Source organism: Diorhabda sublineata, chromosome 10 (assembly GCF_026230105.1).
Source record: "Diorhabda sublineata isolate icDioSubl1.1 chromosome 10, icDioSubl1.1, whole genome shotgun sequence".
Taxonomy (NCBI): Eukaryota; Metazoa; Arthropoda; class Insecta; order Coleoptera; family Chrysomelidae; genus Diorhabda; species Diorhabda sublineata.
In genome coordinates, this window is record NC_079483.1 from 7,849,859 (window position 1) to 7,866,361 (window position 16,503).

Below are 16,503 nucleotides of genomic sequence, written 5' to 3' on the forward strand. Positions count from 1 at the left end.
GATCTAGTCTACAGGGGAAAGTCAATAGTTTACATGGGAAGTACTACAAGTCTTTATGATGATTTTGGAGTTGTTATAAGATAGATCCAAATAATTATTCATTGTTTACGATACTGGGAGGTGGGAAAAGTTCAAATAAGTTAAATAAATCAGGAAAAAAAAACAACAAATCAAAAAAATTTGTTTTTATTGTATCGTTTTTACAAAATTTTTATAATTATCACTTTTTCAATTCACGTTATATAATAATAAGTATGATTTTCATACAATTGACATGATTCTCCAGCTATAGACGCCACGGAGACTCAAATATCTCACATACGACGTTTTATATTAAAACTTAGAGAAAATTATTTAAAAAATAATTTTTTAAAATACCAGTCACAATCACAGAATTCCAAATTCCGTCACAACGAAAAAATAAAATTTTTAATTTAATAGTTCTTCGATAGCCCCTGTAGATATTCTAGGGCATGGGTATTGAAGGGTTTCCCCACCAGTTAACGGATACGTCCGATGAAACGCGATTATATCATCTAAAATTTAAAAAAAAATTTAATATTTGCCAATTTCATGGCACAATTCAAAATTATGTCTAAAAATGAGTATATGTGGCAAACATTGATATTATATTCTGTGTTTCGCGTCCATAGAACAAAATTGTAATGACAAGCTACGTTTAAACATATACAAGTACGGATCATAGAGGTGATCACCTAATTTGACTTCCAACGTTCTAAACAGTGTTACCAGTGGTGTGATTTCAGTGTACACTAGTGCAGTTATAAAGCTAATTATATCGTTAGAATGTACAGAGGTATATAAAACCATAGAACTAGCTTTATAATGAAATAATAATAGTGATTCTAGCACAGGTTTGTTATCATTTGTTATTCTATGAAATATGTTTTAACGACGTGGCCTTCTACTATGAAAGTTGCTTGGAAAAGTGGTTTTTATTAACGTTAAGGCTGATTCACAACTCGATTAAATGTTTTTTTTTTTTCGATTATTCATAAGAATACTAATAAGAATAACAAAAAAAAGAATGATATTCGTTCTGGTCTACTAATAAAAGAATATCAGTGATTATAGCACAGGTTCGTTTCTATCTCCCAGTTATTCAAAGAAATATGAAACGGTCTTTCATCATGTAACTTGTCAGCCACAGTGTTTAATATTAACGTTGAGGCTGGTTCACAAAACGATCAAATTTCAATATGTAACTTTTTTCGATTATTAATCATTTTTGTAGACATTTTCGAAAATGTCAACATCAAATTGAAAAAAATTATAAATGTCGAATTTTAAATGGGATGTGAAAAAGATAAATTAATGTTTATTTTGATTTGAAAAATTGTGAAATTTAAAAAATTGTTAGTTCTACTGGAACTTTAATGTCTTCCGATAAAATGGGTTCGTCGAGGAGAAAAAAAGGATGTCCCGATCGAATCAAACCGTCAGATTATTGTTCCAAAGAAGAAAAAGAGAGTAAACGAGGGGGTAAAAAACGTACGTCGAATAAAAGAGAGAAAACAAAAAATGGAAACGAAAAACAAAGCGGAAAAAGATGTATTAGACCGGGACCGAAAACGAGAAACCCTTTTTTGAATTTCCTTAGAGACGTCAGGTGAATATAATTAACATCTACGTTACTTGAAGGATTTTTTTTATTTATTTCTTCCTCAGAAAACGCCATTGCGGATGGTCGATAACGAAAATAGCCATAGAGGGCGCCAAATGTTGGTGCAGAATGCCCAAACACGAAAAACAAAAATATTACAACGAAGCTTGCAGTATGCAGAAGAAAAGTAAGAAAAATAAAAAGGAAAAAACACACAGAAACGTGAAAAAACACTCGAGTAGATCTAAAAAACGATGCTGATTATTTCGGAAAATTTTAAAGCAAATAAAACTGTTTTGTCTCTTCAAACTTCTTGTTTGAATCAATTTTCTGTTGAAATTAAATCAAAGAGTTACCTAACCAAAATATTAAATTTCAATATTTAGAACAGTATAAATCAAGAGGACATGCTGTATACAACGAGGCCAAAGATATTTACCTCCCTCCCTTTTCCCTTCTCGCTTCTCCTCTACTTGCCTCCTTCACCCCCCACCCTCTCTCTCTCTCCCACCCAACCTCTCACTAACATTTTGTTTCATTCGTATGTAAAAATTATTCAGAAACTTTCGTTTCAAAAAATTTCATTTGATAAAATTAATAACGACAGTTTTTGATTATATAAAAAAAATGTATTTTTTAAATCAAATTATTATAACTTTCTAATTCAAGTCGATATTATATTAAATTTTGATCTATAAAAGTGTAAAAATCGTGAGGACACTCTGTATATAACGATGTCTACTGGTACGAAGATTTCTCTCTTTCTCTCTCCCACTCATTAAGAATTTTAAAATAATAAACGTCTACGAATATAAGAAATCATTTGTTTCAAATATTATGCGGCATTGCCGGTTTTATCAGTTTATAAAAAATATTTAGAACATTTTTTTCGGAAAATTTAATTTGTTATAACTAACGACGGTTTATGAGGTATATAAATTGAAAATATATTTTTTGATTTCAAATTATTATCCAAATTTCTTAGTATAAGACAAAATTTTATTTAAAATCAATTTTCATTTACAAAAAATTATTAGTTTTCTGAACATATTTTTTAAATATGGCAATCTTATTTGCAACTAGTATCTATGTGGATCAAGGAACGCGATCGTCATAAAGTTGCCAGTAACGGCCATTTTGTGTATGTGTTTAGTTTTTTCGTATTTATTTGTGTTTTAAATACAGTTTTTATGGAATTTTATGAAAAGTTATGGTGTGTGCGTGTGTATTGTGCCAAAAAGGATCATTACAATCTAAATTCAACGTTAAATTTGTAAGTATTTTGAGGTTATATTAAAATTTTCATTCCGTCCTATAGCCTCAATTTACGTTTTCAACTCATACTATTACTTTTACACGAATTGCTTATTAAATAATGACTTTTTAGTAAAAATTTCGAAAAAAACAATAATCTAATAAAAGAAAATACGATAAAAAAGTGGGAATTACTCGTGTATTAGGTACCTATATACATTTTTATTATATTTTAAAGTTTCTGTTAGATTTCGATAGAAAAACGAATATTTTTCGTATACAACACGTTTCGAATACCAATTTACCACCTTCAGACAACGAAATATAACAATTAAATAGTGAAAAATGTTTTAAATCTAAATCTCACCTAACGTATCGTGTACTTTTTGATTGTTTCCTACGAAGCTGTATTTAGGTATGGCGTTTACTAAATAATGTTTGCATTTTTCTTGAGCCCTATACGATACGGCATAACCCCAAATTTTTTCCGACAGTCGTACTAAAAAGGTACCGCACGGTTGATCTAGAAGAAGTTTTTCGGCTTCTCGTCTTGTTATCAACCCTGAAATAAGTCCCTTTGTCAATATCCAGGAAGGTTTCGACGTTATTTTATTAGAAAAATTCAAATCACTGGCCTAAATTCGACTGAAAACAATAGAACCCCTTCAAAATAACGGCTATGTCACTAGTACGTTCAATTTTTTATGAAATTCAACAAAAAATCGATTAAATTCCAATCTAGATTGTTCTAAATATATTATATACCGGTGGTAGTCGAAAGTATTATCGAAAAATTCAATTTCGATCAGTTCCTGGCCTAAATTCGACTGAAAACAATTGAACCCCTCAAAAATAAAATTAAGTGACGACAATTTTAATCATTGTAACAATTTTTTTGCGTTTTATTATTTTATATGAAATATCTAACTTACCGTGAAACCAAGGCGTTACGTTGTTCGACGAATCGATTCCGGCGCGCCTGTTTTTTTCCTCGTTTTTATACCAGTCTATCACGGCCTGTCTACTAGGCGGTACCCCAGAACTATTAGTACCTCCGCACGTAGAGTCTAAATTCAACGACGAATTCAATTTATGTTCCTCCCGAGCTCTCCTGGCTATTTCTCTTATCTGTTGCTCGGCAGCTTTCGCTTTCCTTTCTGAAAATTCACAAGAAAAGTTCATCGAACGAAACAAAGTGATCGAATTTGTTCACCTTGTTCCCTCCAGACTTGTTCTTTCCGTTTTTCTTCCTCTTCGGCTTCTTTGGCGACTTGCTGGTGTTTCATCTGGATTTTTTGAAAAATTTCCGTGGTTTTATCGTTGAGAAGTTTCTGTTCCCATAGAGCTACTTTTTGAGCCACTTTCCGCGTATTTTTCACCTCGGATGCATCGTTAAATTTATTATTAATCGAAGAATAATAATTAATACTGTAATTATTATTATTTTTCTTAGGTATCGAATGTATTTTAGCTTGTATCTGTTCTACTGAACAATAAATATCCACATCATCTTCTGTAACACAAAAAATAACCGTTACGAAAATAACAGCTCCGTCTACCACACCTCAATAACCAACCTATTCTTAATTTTGGTAAATCTTTTTCGATTGTAGCCGTTAAATCGACGTAATCTTCTATTAATTGCGCCTTCATTTCTTTACGGACTTCTTCTCTTAATTTTTCAGTCTCTTTTACAGCTAAAATTCGCGCTTTTTCAGCGGCTTCTTCTCTCAAAATATCCTCAATACTTTTATCGTTTTCGTGTTCGCCCATAACCCACACCTAATAATACATAACACCATGTATTTCTACGTAATTTTTCACGATATGGCAACCCTGTACAATACAACTTACCCACGGTTCGTCGTCTATTCCCAATAAAAATTTAACTTTTTTTTTGTTTGTTTCCTTCGAATTCTCTTTAATTATTTCGTCGCCGAGTTTATCGTTCCACGCCTTCCATCTTTTTACTTGTTCTTCTCGCATTTTACAGAACAAAGTTTGTTTTTGATCCTCGTCTAATTCTGCCAGAATTTCTGGATCTACGTACATATCACGCAGAATTTGCTGCAGCATCGCGTTTACTATAAAAATAATTTTATTCTATAAACAAAATGAAACTCTCAAAATTAAGAATTTTTCATTATAATAACCATCTATTAAATCTAATTTTCGTTATTTCATCGTTTGATGTCGATTAACTTAATTTTTTTTTTTTTTTCTAAATAATGCCGTACATTTTAAAAACTTTCTAACCCCAATCAATTACGTATATCTTTAAATAAATATTATATATTAGTATTTTTAAACTTTCAAAATATAATAATATTAACGTTATATCAAAACGGTCATTTAATAACAGTTACAAACAACCGTTCATAATTAACTATTATAGGTGGCTGCGTTTTGACTATTTGACGTAAGAAGAGCGTTTTAAAACCACAAACGTACCTTAAAAATCAATAAACATTATTGATAGGTCTATGGTTTATAATTAAATATATTAGAAACAGCCGGTCATAATGGGATACATTTTCGAAATCGATAAACCTCTTTGATAATGGAATATAAGATGATAATAAAATTAATCTTAAAATTTATTATATGCCTTGGAATAAATATTCAGTAAGTAGCGCCACTGGGTAGGAAAACAATGTTGTGTGATACCAGTTTTTGCTAACGTTTCGCCAACTGACTATGGACTACTTTTTATTGTAGTACTGCTATTTCTAACGAGATAACAGAATCTAGGTAAATTGTATAAGATTATACACGTTTAACAACTGTTAAATAAATTTATAACATTTTAAAAATTCCTATAAAAAATTATGTTATGAATATGATATAAATTATGAATTTGTGTACTTGGATTTATAGACAATTTACGTCATTATTTTGACGTTTATAAAATTTGAAGTCTACGTTGTAAATCAAGTCGAATATTTTGTATAATTCTATGATAATGAAAATAAAATACAAGATTTTATTATACAAGGTGGTCCAACTATAACGGACGATATTAACAAACAAAATTTAACTTTCACTAATGATTTGTTTTTATCAAATCGGCTATCAAAATTTTTTAACAAACTCGAATAAAATATAAAATTATATAGATTCATTAAAAATGGTACTTTGTTCTGGAATCTATTAAAATTTCTTTTAAATGAATTTACTTCAGTTTTTCACTGTATATCATTTTAAATTTCAATGGATATACCATTGACTCCACCTTGAAATGCTAATGGTACATTATCATACCTTTCCCACCAAGTCACAACCACGCACCCAACAAAAACATGGAATCACTATGCTAACAAAAGATCTACTATTTACTTTTATGTATAATAATGTAAAGTAAGATCGTTATTTTATACAGGGTGGTACAAAAATTATTACACGAAATCGTAATTTTATACAGGGTGGTACAGAAATTATTACACGGGATCGTTATTTTATACAAGGTGGTATAAAAATTATTACACGTAATCGTTATTTGGGTGGTACAGGGTGGTACAAAAAAATTATTTCATGAGATCGTTATTTTTACTGGGTGGGACAAAAATTATTACACGAAATCGTTTTTATATATGATGGTACGAAAATTACTACCCAAGATCGTTATTTTATATAAGGTGGTACAAAAACTATTATCCAAGATCGTTATTTTATACAAGACGGTACAGAAATTATTACACAAAATCGTTATTTTATACAAGGTGGTACAAAAATTATTACACGAAATCGTTATTTTATACAAGGTGGTACAAAAATGATTACAATTTTATATATTTTTTTCTTTATGTAAAAATGTTTGATTTTGCTATTACAATATATAACGTTGTTATACAGGGTAATGTGGAGGATGTAAAATTTTTTTTATATTTAAATCTATAAAACTCGAAATGATCGTTGTTTTATAAATTTGACATTCAGTATTTTTGTAATCACACTCATAATCGACTTAGTTAGTTCAAGGTAAACCCCCATAACGTTCTGAAAGGTTAAAAGAACAACTTTCTCGTAAGATTTTTTTATTGATACAATTTTTCTCTATGACGTATATGAATATAAACAAACATTTATCTTTACAATTTTATTTACAAATAGTAAATATTTCAAAGATTTTTATCTAGTTATAACCATAATAATCGACGAAGATCAACAAATAATTCTAAAAAAAAAAAAGATCGTCATTTGTTTCAAATGTCGATTGATACAACGTCGTGCCGAAACAGAATAAGGGTGTGGTTTTATGAGTCATACATACCATTGAATCATCATCTAATCGATAAGTTTCAAATTATAGGGTGAATTAAGTTAATTCAATATTTCTACATACGAGGTGTATATACAATGTTACGTTGTCTATCAGTGAATAATATTGCAGTTTCGAGCATGCGCTGAAGGTACTTCAACTTAAGCAGCAGACATGTCCTCAATTGTGCTTATTTACTTAAAATTGTGAAATCAGATCTGTGATTCGTTTCCTAAATGCAGAGAAAATTAAGCCAGTTCAATAAAGGACGTGATCAAGTACACGATGTGGTCAAAAAAACAATGTAAATTGATCAGAAACAAAGTTTTATATATACTATCGTCGCATTCTAGAATGTTCGATACCCTAGAAATCTCGAATTTACCGTAAACAAAGGAAAAAGTATTGTAGGAAATCGTTTATATGAAAACAGTCACTAAAACAATGTAAATAGGTCACAAAGTTTTATATGAACTATAATCACATTCTAGAATGTTCGATACCCTGGAAATCTCGAATTTACCGTAAACAAAGAAAAAAGTCTTGTAGGAAATCGTTTCTACGACAACAGTCACTGAAACAATGTAAATAGGGCACAGACAAAGTTTTATATAAACTATAATCACATTCTAGAATGTTCGATAACCTGGAAATCTCGCAATTACCGTAAACAAAGAAAAAAGTCTTGTAGGAAATCGTTTATATGAAAACAATCACTAAAACAATGTAAATAGGTCACAGACAAAGTTTTATATGAACTATAATCACATTCTAGAATGTTCGATACCCTGGAAATCTCGAATTTACCGTAAACAAAGAAAAAAGTCTTGTAGGAAATCGTTTCTACGAAAACAGTCACTGAAACAATGTAAATAGGGCATAGACAAAGTTTTATATAAACTATAATCACATTCTAGAATGTTCGATAACCTGGAAATCTCGCAATTACCGTAAACAAAGAAAAAAGTCTTGTAGGAAATCGTTTATATGAAAACAGTCACTAAAACAATGTAAATAGGTCACAGACAAAGTTTTATATGAACTATAATCACATGTTCGATACCCTGGAAATCTCGAATTTACCATAAACAAACAAAAAACAGATCAGAAACAGATTCCAAACGATCCAAAAGTACCCGGCGCATCCGCCAAACTAATACGAAAAACGTATTAGTACAGGACCGGCTTCGCGGTTTATATTAGTGGACGAGTTCGTAGCAACGTATTTTGACGTGATTATCGAATATTGTCGATATAATTGAATCGACAAGAGTGTGAATTGTCGTTATTTGTCAATATTCTCCTAGCAAACCATAGAATTTGTGATTAAATATTTGATATTGATGTTAATTGATAATTAGAACTTTTACTTTATTCATTAATCAAAGAAAGTTTATATAAATAATGTATGAATGTGTATTATGTATAACATTATGTTTTGTATTTAATCGTAAACGTCGTCATTCTAGCGAGAAAATTAATAATTATAGATCAGTATTAGTTTTTTGTATAAATAATATAAAAAAAAAACGATAAAAATATCATTTTTACTTTTCAATATAATCTTTGTTGGATTTCCCTTGAAAGTTTCATGATTTTAATTATTTTTAAAAAGACTGTCAGCTGTCTACTCTTTCGAATGCCATATCACTCGTATCTGTAGATAAATCAGTGTAGCCGTGCACTTCGATTGTTGTATAATTTCACATGAAACTTATAATTAATTGAAATAAGTATATGGCAATTGATATTTATGGCGTCCACGATGTTTCTAGCCAAATACAACATCCCAAAGTTAGATCATCCACCATTTTCGCTGGATCTTGGACCGTGTAACTTCTGCCGTCTTTTTTAAGGTCAAATCTGCATTAAAAGGTCAAAAATTTAATTCACTCCTCGTATTTCTCGACCTCGGTAATTGTTGCTTATCTACTGTTAACTCCGTAACTAGTAAAAACAATTTGATAAAAAGAAGAAGCACGTGAAACTCCCAATTACGATTTACAGTATTTCAAGAACAAAGAAAACGCATTTCCTTTGATATTTTGCACGTCATATCTCAATTAATATGTGTTTGGCGCTTCCTAACCATCCACACTCTCGATTTTTTCAATTGATCGCTACGTCTAATAAAAAACGTGACGTTTATATGAGAAATTGAGGTTTCGAACCATTTTGTGATACGATGAATGATGATGACATGTAAAAATGCAGCGTTGCCATATAGACAATTGTAATTTGGCGTGAGATATTGAACATTTTGTTTTACGTTTTGGGATTTTCTATTTCTAATACTATTCCACCTAATTCACTGGACAACCTGTATAAAATTACCGGTAAATATACTCAAGGCTTCTTTTACTAAAGAACGTCAAGGTCGTTGGTAGACAAAGTCGTTTAAGATTCCGCTTGAATTGTCGATAATTAACATTAATTGAAGTTTTACTATAAAAAAACCATAAGACGTTTTATCTGAGAAAGTGAATTTAGTGAACAATAAATGAGTGACCCTAATTAAAAAGTTGAATCATTGATTGCTTTGTCTGTTATTTAAATCACGAAACAATGTCAAAAACTATCGCTTTTTTGATAAATCTTGTATAAAGATGATTTTCAATACAATTAATTCTAATACGTAAAATTTTTTTAAACACCCTATATAGCTCAATATAAAATGGTTTGTAACGCAATTATTAACCGCCCTGTAGATATAAGAGTATTTTCCAGATTTTATTTTCTACAATTTTTGTTAATAGTTCATATAATAACGTAATTATTGATTAATGATTAACCCTGTATGTACGCCATTGGAAATGATATACTTCCTAACATATTTCACAGCCCTGTATAAATAATTAATATGAAAATTGTTTGATTATTTTGATTATTCTTAATTAAAAGAGAATATTTCAAATTTCACTTTTTAAAATAATGCTACAAATTACATATTTCGATGTATATTATGTGTGAGAATTGGAAAAATTGAAAACTACGTTCAAAACTAAAGTAAAAATACTCCAAAAGCTTGATATTAATCATTCTAATTATCAAAATCCTCAAAAATATAAGATTTTATAATTTTATTGGATATTTTGATGTATTACCCTGTATATTATGTCGGAAAATTACAAACGATACAGAATGTAATAAAAATTGATGTCGAAATAACAGGAAAAGCTTCATATATATCATTTTCATCATCAAAATCTCTTTAAATGTGAAAATAAATCATTAGCTCACATATTTTGATGTATTACCCTGTATATTATGTTTGAGAAATGGAAAAATTGAAAACAACGATCAAAACTAAAGTAAAAATACCTCAAAAGCTTGATGCTAATCATTATCATAATCAAAATACTATAAAATATGAGATTCGATAATTTCGATGTATTACCCTGTATATTATGTTTGATAATTGCGAAAAACAAAAAATATAATCGAAATATCTCAAAAGCTAATGGGTCATTAAATTGAAAATTCTGATGTAAACCCTTTATAGATATTGTGCCTAAACCCTTTATATTGTGTCTAAGATTTGATCAAATTGAATGTAAAAATCATCAAAAGTTTGATATCGATAATTTTAAAAATAAGTATTACTAAAAACATTCGAAATTCAACTATTAATATTCATGTCAAATGTATAACCCTGTATAATGAGATTAACGAATACCGAAAAAATTAATAAACATGGACGTTAATTATTTCAAAGATGAAGACGGGAATAAAAATTTCAAAATAAATCATTTTATTAAAATTAACTGGAATATTTTAATTTCAACCAACGCCATCGCCCATTGTTAAGTCTCAGACTCGTCGCCTTCATTGTCTGACATTTTTCGTCTGATAATCTTTATAACAAAACATAACCTTGTATACAGACAATCAACTCCATTGTGTACCGGAAATCGTTTCATTTCGTTTAAGGAGTGTCCTAGTCGTTAAACGATCATAAACGATGTATCACATATGATTTCCGAATTTACACGAACTCAATAAATTCGATTTAATCCTTGAAATTTATTGTATTCTAAGTAATTTTTTTGACAAATCGTCTCGATTTAATGTCTCTGATTGATAATTAGATCGAAATAGGTGGCAACGTCGATATTTTTACATTTTTTAAAACCTAATTTTCAGTCATAAGATATATTAAATAAACGTGTAAATTTTCACAAAGAAATACTAATTGACACATATCATTAGAATGAGTCATTTAAAAGTCCAAAGTCCTTCAAAGTTAGGAAACCCAATATTAAAAAGATTGTTTTATTATTTTTTGTTTACTTTTAACTCAAATTAAAATGGAATTTATAACAAATGCAGATACAAAGTCCAAATATACGAATTTTGCAAACGTAGTTATAAATTACTAGGAAATATTTTGTTTTATATACACAGAGACGGCTTTTTCATAATTAGACGAATTCCAAATAGAATTTTGATATTTTTCAGTATAAAACACTAAAATTCAAATGATTATTTTCACGTAGTTAAATAGGTTTGGTCATTCTTCTTTTTTACGTACCTTATCCTTATTCTATATAAGTACGCATATCTAATAGTTCCTAATTATTATAAAATGTTGAAATATATTTCGTTTAATAAATTAATACAATTTCCAAATTATTTTTTTATTGAAATTTCATAAATTTTCGATATACGTGATTTTCGGATACGCCCAATTGATCTGTTTCCTGTAATACCGGAAGTAGAACGAAACTTTCTTCTACACATTCTATATAAAAGTAATTGCGCAAAAGAAACATTTTTTTACAATAAAGATTATCAAACAAAAAATTTATTTACAAGGGTTATTCAAAAAATTAAATACTAAAATTTGCATCATCTTGAAATTTACGTCACCGAATTATTAACTAATGTTCAATTAGTTTTTTAAAAAAAGTGAGAAATTCTATCAAGAAAATCTGGCAACAGCGCGGCTAATAAGACGTTGAAATCGAATGGTCACTTTAAATAGCAACAGACCTGTTAATTTCCCATAAAGTATAATACACAGAAATTGAATTAAAATTATTTTTATAGTAAATTTTCTTTATATCGATTTAAATTTGTATTAACTTGTATATTGTAGGTTAAATATGAAACAAACATGGCCGCCGGAAATCAGCCGTGAAGTTTTCATTACTGATTTTGATTATTGATTTCAAATATACAGTGTGTCCCACGACGAGTTAAAACTATTTGATATTTATGTAGTTAAACTTTGAACACTTTTTATACACACCCCGTATTAAATGAAAAATTTTTCAACATAGATTCAAATACGTTTGATTTTGCTAAAAGCAACCGAACAGAAACCAATTTCGTATTTTTAAGGATATCCTCGTAAAAAAATAATTTGTAAGGGTCTGCAATTTTTTACAAAAAAATTATTAACTCAAAAAGTACGCATTTTTCAAGAAAAGTTTTTAGACAAAAGTATACTAAAATTTTACGTAGATTTCAAAAATGTAGTAATATACAGGGCGTTCCATTTAAAATAACAAAGTTACAGTCGACTTCCGGTAGAACCGAAAGTCGGCCATCTTTGAAAATATTTTAGTTGAAAATATCATATCCGAAAAACCCAAACGTAGAAATTTTCATAATTTTACTATAACTATTTTGCCATATATACAGATAGTTTTAACTCGTCGTACAGTTTTTAACTATTTTTCTCAATTCCATGTCAATACAACCTTCAAAAAAAACTTATCTAAACAAAATTAACCATAAATCACACAGAAGACTGATTCATTCATTATAGTTATAATTTTTTTTAGTCACATGAATATTTTTATTATTGCCGTTAGAACAAAATCATTGAATCAATTTATAAATGGAAATTAATATTAAATTTGTGAATATACGAAAGTACGCGATGTTGCCATATCTATTCGTATTTCCGATACCACTTTTTAACTTAATATCATATCATATTTCTTTAATTTTCGATATCAAAAACATATTAAAACTTGAATGCTTCATTGTTTATTATAAATAAATAATAACTGGCTCCGTGAATCTAACGGAAATAAAAAAAACTTAGAAGACAACAATGAGCTATTATACGTGACATAAAAATGATGTGAGGTCATCTTTCTTTTCTTGGAACCTCTCGAAATTATAAATAATTCCATTTATAAGAAAGTTAACGGCCTTTTCGCGTTAGTTTGCAAACCAGACACACACATACACGCTATAAATATACGTCCAAGTTTGTCTCATACAAAGATAAAATTTAATTGACGCCATTGTGATATAAAAAACTTGTACGTAGAAAAATTATTCTAAGAAATAATTTAAAGCAATTATTTCGACTTAGTATTAAATTCGACCGTGGAAACTTATTAGTAATAGTAGAAACTTGACACCCAAAAATCCTTAGAAAATGACTTCGTTTATTTATTTATTACGAAGTAATTTGCAACTTGCGCATTCATTTATATAAATATCTATCACCATAAACAATAATTATAATATAATAATAATATTTTTAATATCGAAAAATGTGAATTTTTAGTACTACTTTCCACTGTATACATGATGAAATTTTATAATCAACCCTAACCTTAAAACAAGTATAAATTGAATAGAATTAAATGCGTTCAATCCCTATCATTCAAACGATATATAAACAATAAAAACTATTCCTAATTACGTTTTATAAACGATATAGTAGACAAAAACAAACTAATTACCATTTCAAAATATAAAAATAAGTGTAAACGCACAAAATGGCGGTAAATATAACGATAAAAACTTGTTGATAAAACTTACTGTTAAATTGAATGAACAAGATCGAGGAATTTATAAAAATTCGTCACTTATTTAAACCCACTTCACTCGGTCGTAGCCATAAAGTCACTAAACAAAATTAGTTGAAGTAATTCAAATAAAGGAACATGTGCAAGTTGGTCTAGAGCGCGTGCGCAGCTCTCACGAGTAACTTGCGCTACCTTAGAACATCGATGACAGACTACCGAGTATATAATCTTAGGACTACTTTGATTTTCTAGTAGTTAAAAGTTGAGTGTTTACTCCCGCTAAGTATTGAGGAGAAGGGAGCGGAGTATATTTTTAGATATAGGGGTGTTTTAAAATAATTTTCTTCAAGTAATTAATCAATTTCCACGATATTAATTCTACACGAGTGAATTTTAATAGAAATTTGTTCTAAAAATAACGAATGTTAAAATTAAAACCACTAATCTAACATTTTAATTATATAACCTCGAATTCAATAGTGTATTTAATGTTGTCTATTTACTAGTTAATTCTTATCTGCACAACTGGCTTATGGAATTCTAATTTTTTTTGTAAAGCTTTATGAACTTTATATTAGAATTATATAATATAATACCTATAATAGGTGGAGTAAGAAATTTTGAAAAATTCTATAAATATAGCTATTATTCTTTATTATAACAATTTTTATAGTTAAAATCGTATTTGGTGTAAGTACGAGTGAAGAGCGTTGTTGCCACGAAATCTATTAATTAATATAATTTAATTCAAAGTCAAGTTATATTTTGATAAAGATCGAAATCATTACAAAAAACATAAAAATGTCTAAGTAAAAAGTTGAAAAAAAAAATTTTATTATTTATATCTCTAGTGGATAAACTTAAACTTTTACTTTGACGTATGTCATATAATACTCGTGAAATTGACATATAGCGCGAAATTTGAATCTTATTGAGTGGTAAAACCTCAAAACTAGTCATAAATTTATAAATTTGCCATTATTAGGTTGAATATTGGAAGAAATCATTTTGTTTCAAAAATATTTATGTAAATTCTTTACATATAGTTGAAAAAACTGTAAATATTTGCATAGTTATATAGATAAAGCCCAAATTACATAATAAAGAGGAATAGATTATCTAGTTTTGTGATGACCAATCATCTATATTCATATAGCTCGATGTTCTGACCAATTTAGTGGCTTAACCTCAGAACAAGTGATAAATGTACAAATTTGCCATTATTATGTGAAATATTGGAACAAATCATTTTGTTTAAAAAATATTTTTATAAATTATTGAAACTGAAAGGCCAAAGTACATAAAAAGGAAGAATAAATTAGCTTTGTTACTATCAATCTTCAATATTCAGATTAAATTAACGCCATCTAGGGTAAAAATTTTAACTTTCAATTTGAAATATGTCTTTAAATACTCGCAAAATTGTCATACAGCACAAAATTTAAATAGTTGTATTACTTTTTTTTAAAATAAATTTATACGTAATAATAATAAAAAAACGTGTTTAAATTATGAATCCTTTATTTTGAATATTTAAATAATATAAATAATGAAAAAAAAAGTTTATTCTCGTTTAAATTAAACAAATTTCTATAAACTCAAAACTTACGTTTTTTTAGAGTCAAAATTTTGTTATTCCAAATGTTCGTGTTGCGCGTGCACCTCAGATTCCCTCCAATTACTTTGCACAGCCTCAATGATCCACTTATACCACTTCGATTTCGTGAAATAATACCCCGCACAAAAAATTATGAACAACCAGGATAAAATTAAAAACAAATCGTAGTCCTTGGAAGAGACGTTAGTCACTGGCCCCGAAAAATCCGCCGAAGTAACGGCGACGCTTTCCTCTGCAGATATACCGGTATGCTTCTGAATAAACTGAGAAAATTTCTCCAAAGTATATTCGGAGCCATTGAATTTTCCAATAGATCTCCCATTGTGGAATAGAAGCAGAGACGGGACCCCGACTATGCCGTTTTGGGTATTGAATAAATGATACATCATCGCGTTTATGGCTACCATTTTCACATCGGGGAACGCTCTGGGTAGAGCGTTGAAATGTGGCGCGGCCATTGTGGAAAACGGACAATGTTTAGAATAAAACAACACCACTACACATAATCCTGGTTCGTCTCGCCCCGTTATTTTCGGATCCGGTTGCAATAACTTGATAAGTTCGGTATCATTGGTTAACTGTACTTGCAAATCCCCCATTCCCGGTAAACATTGTACTAATCGTTGGGTTTTATTCACATTTATCGTCGTATTTGATACGGTTTCGTTCACTGCTAATGACACATTAGATTGTAATTCTTCGTTTGAAAGTGATAATTCGGAATTTTTTTCATTGTTTACATTCGACGTAACGACACCTAAAACAATATTAATTAAACACAAAATTAACTTATTTTTAACGTAATTAACGTACCAATTAAAAATATTTCCACAATCGTGATTATAATGTACATAATGAAACTATTAAATATTCTTTATTATAATAATTTAATGTTTTACTTTTCCAAAACATTATACCATAATTGTAACTTGTCATAGTAGTTTACATATGACAAATGACATTTAGAAACAGGCTG

The 16,503-nt window shown here is 28.9% G+C and overlaps 2 protein-coding genes across 2 annotated transcripts; both read right to left on the reverse strand.

Annotated features, from left to right (window-relative positions):
* Positions 1-170: 170 nt before the first annotated feature.
* Positions 171-14,148, reverse strand: LOC130449474 (SH2 domain-containing protein 4A-like). The gene is made up of 7 exons (XM_056787318.1): positions 13,923-14,148; positions 4,733-4,962; positions 4,456-4,660; positions 4,092-4,391; positions 3,811-4,035; positions 3,246-3,440; positions 171-536 (listed from the first exon to the last, which is right to left on the reverse strand). Exons 2-7 carry the CDS (start codon positions 4,952-4,954, stop codon positions 430-432), a joined length of 1,254 nt encoding a protein of 417 aa, XP_056643296.1. The 5' UTR covers positions 4,955-4,962; positions 13,923-14,148; the 3' UTR covers positions 171-429.
* Positions 14,149-15,410: 1,262 nt separating this feature from the next.
* Positions 15,411-16,484, reverse strand: LOC130449475 (thioredoxin domain-containing protein 15). Its single transcript, XM_056787319.1, has 2 exons — positions 16,341-16,484; positions 15,411-16,284 (listed from the first exon to the last, which is right to left on the reverse strand). The coding sequence occupies exons 1-2, from the start codon at positions 16,378-16,380 to the stop codon at positions 15,542-15,544; spliced, it is 783 nt and encodes a 260-aa protein (XP_056643297.1). The 5' UTR covers positions 16,381-16,484; the 3' UTR covers positions 15,411-15,541.
* Between the last annotated feature and the right edge of the window lie 19 nt (positions 16,485-16,503).

Bases quoted from the DNA above. Each gene is read 5' to 3' on its own strand.
- LOC130449474 (XM_056787318.1), bottom strand. From the start codon at position 4,954: ATGCTGCAGCAAATTCTGCGTGATATGTACGTAGATCCAGAAATTCTG. The intron at 4,392-4,455 runs GTTGGTTATTGA...TTTGTGTTACAG, and splicing joins TTTACCAAAATTAAGAATAG to AAGATGATGTGGATATTTAT. The intron at 4,036-4,091 runs GTGAACAAATTC...GTGAATTTTCAG, and splicing joins ACAAGTCTGGAGGGAACAAG to AAAGGAAAGCGAAAGCTGCC.
- LOC130449475 (XM_056787319.1), bottom strand. From the start codon at position 16,380: ATGTACATTATAATCACGATTGTGGAAATATTTTTAATTG. The intron at 16,285-16,340 runs GTACGTTAATTA...ATATTGTTTTAG, and splicing joins TGTGGAAATATTTTTAATTG to GTGTCGTTACGTCGAATGTA.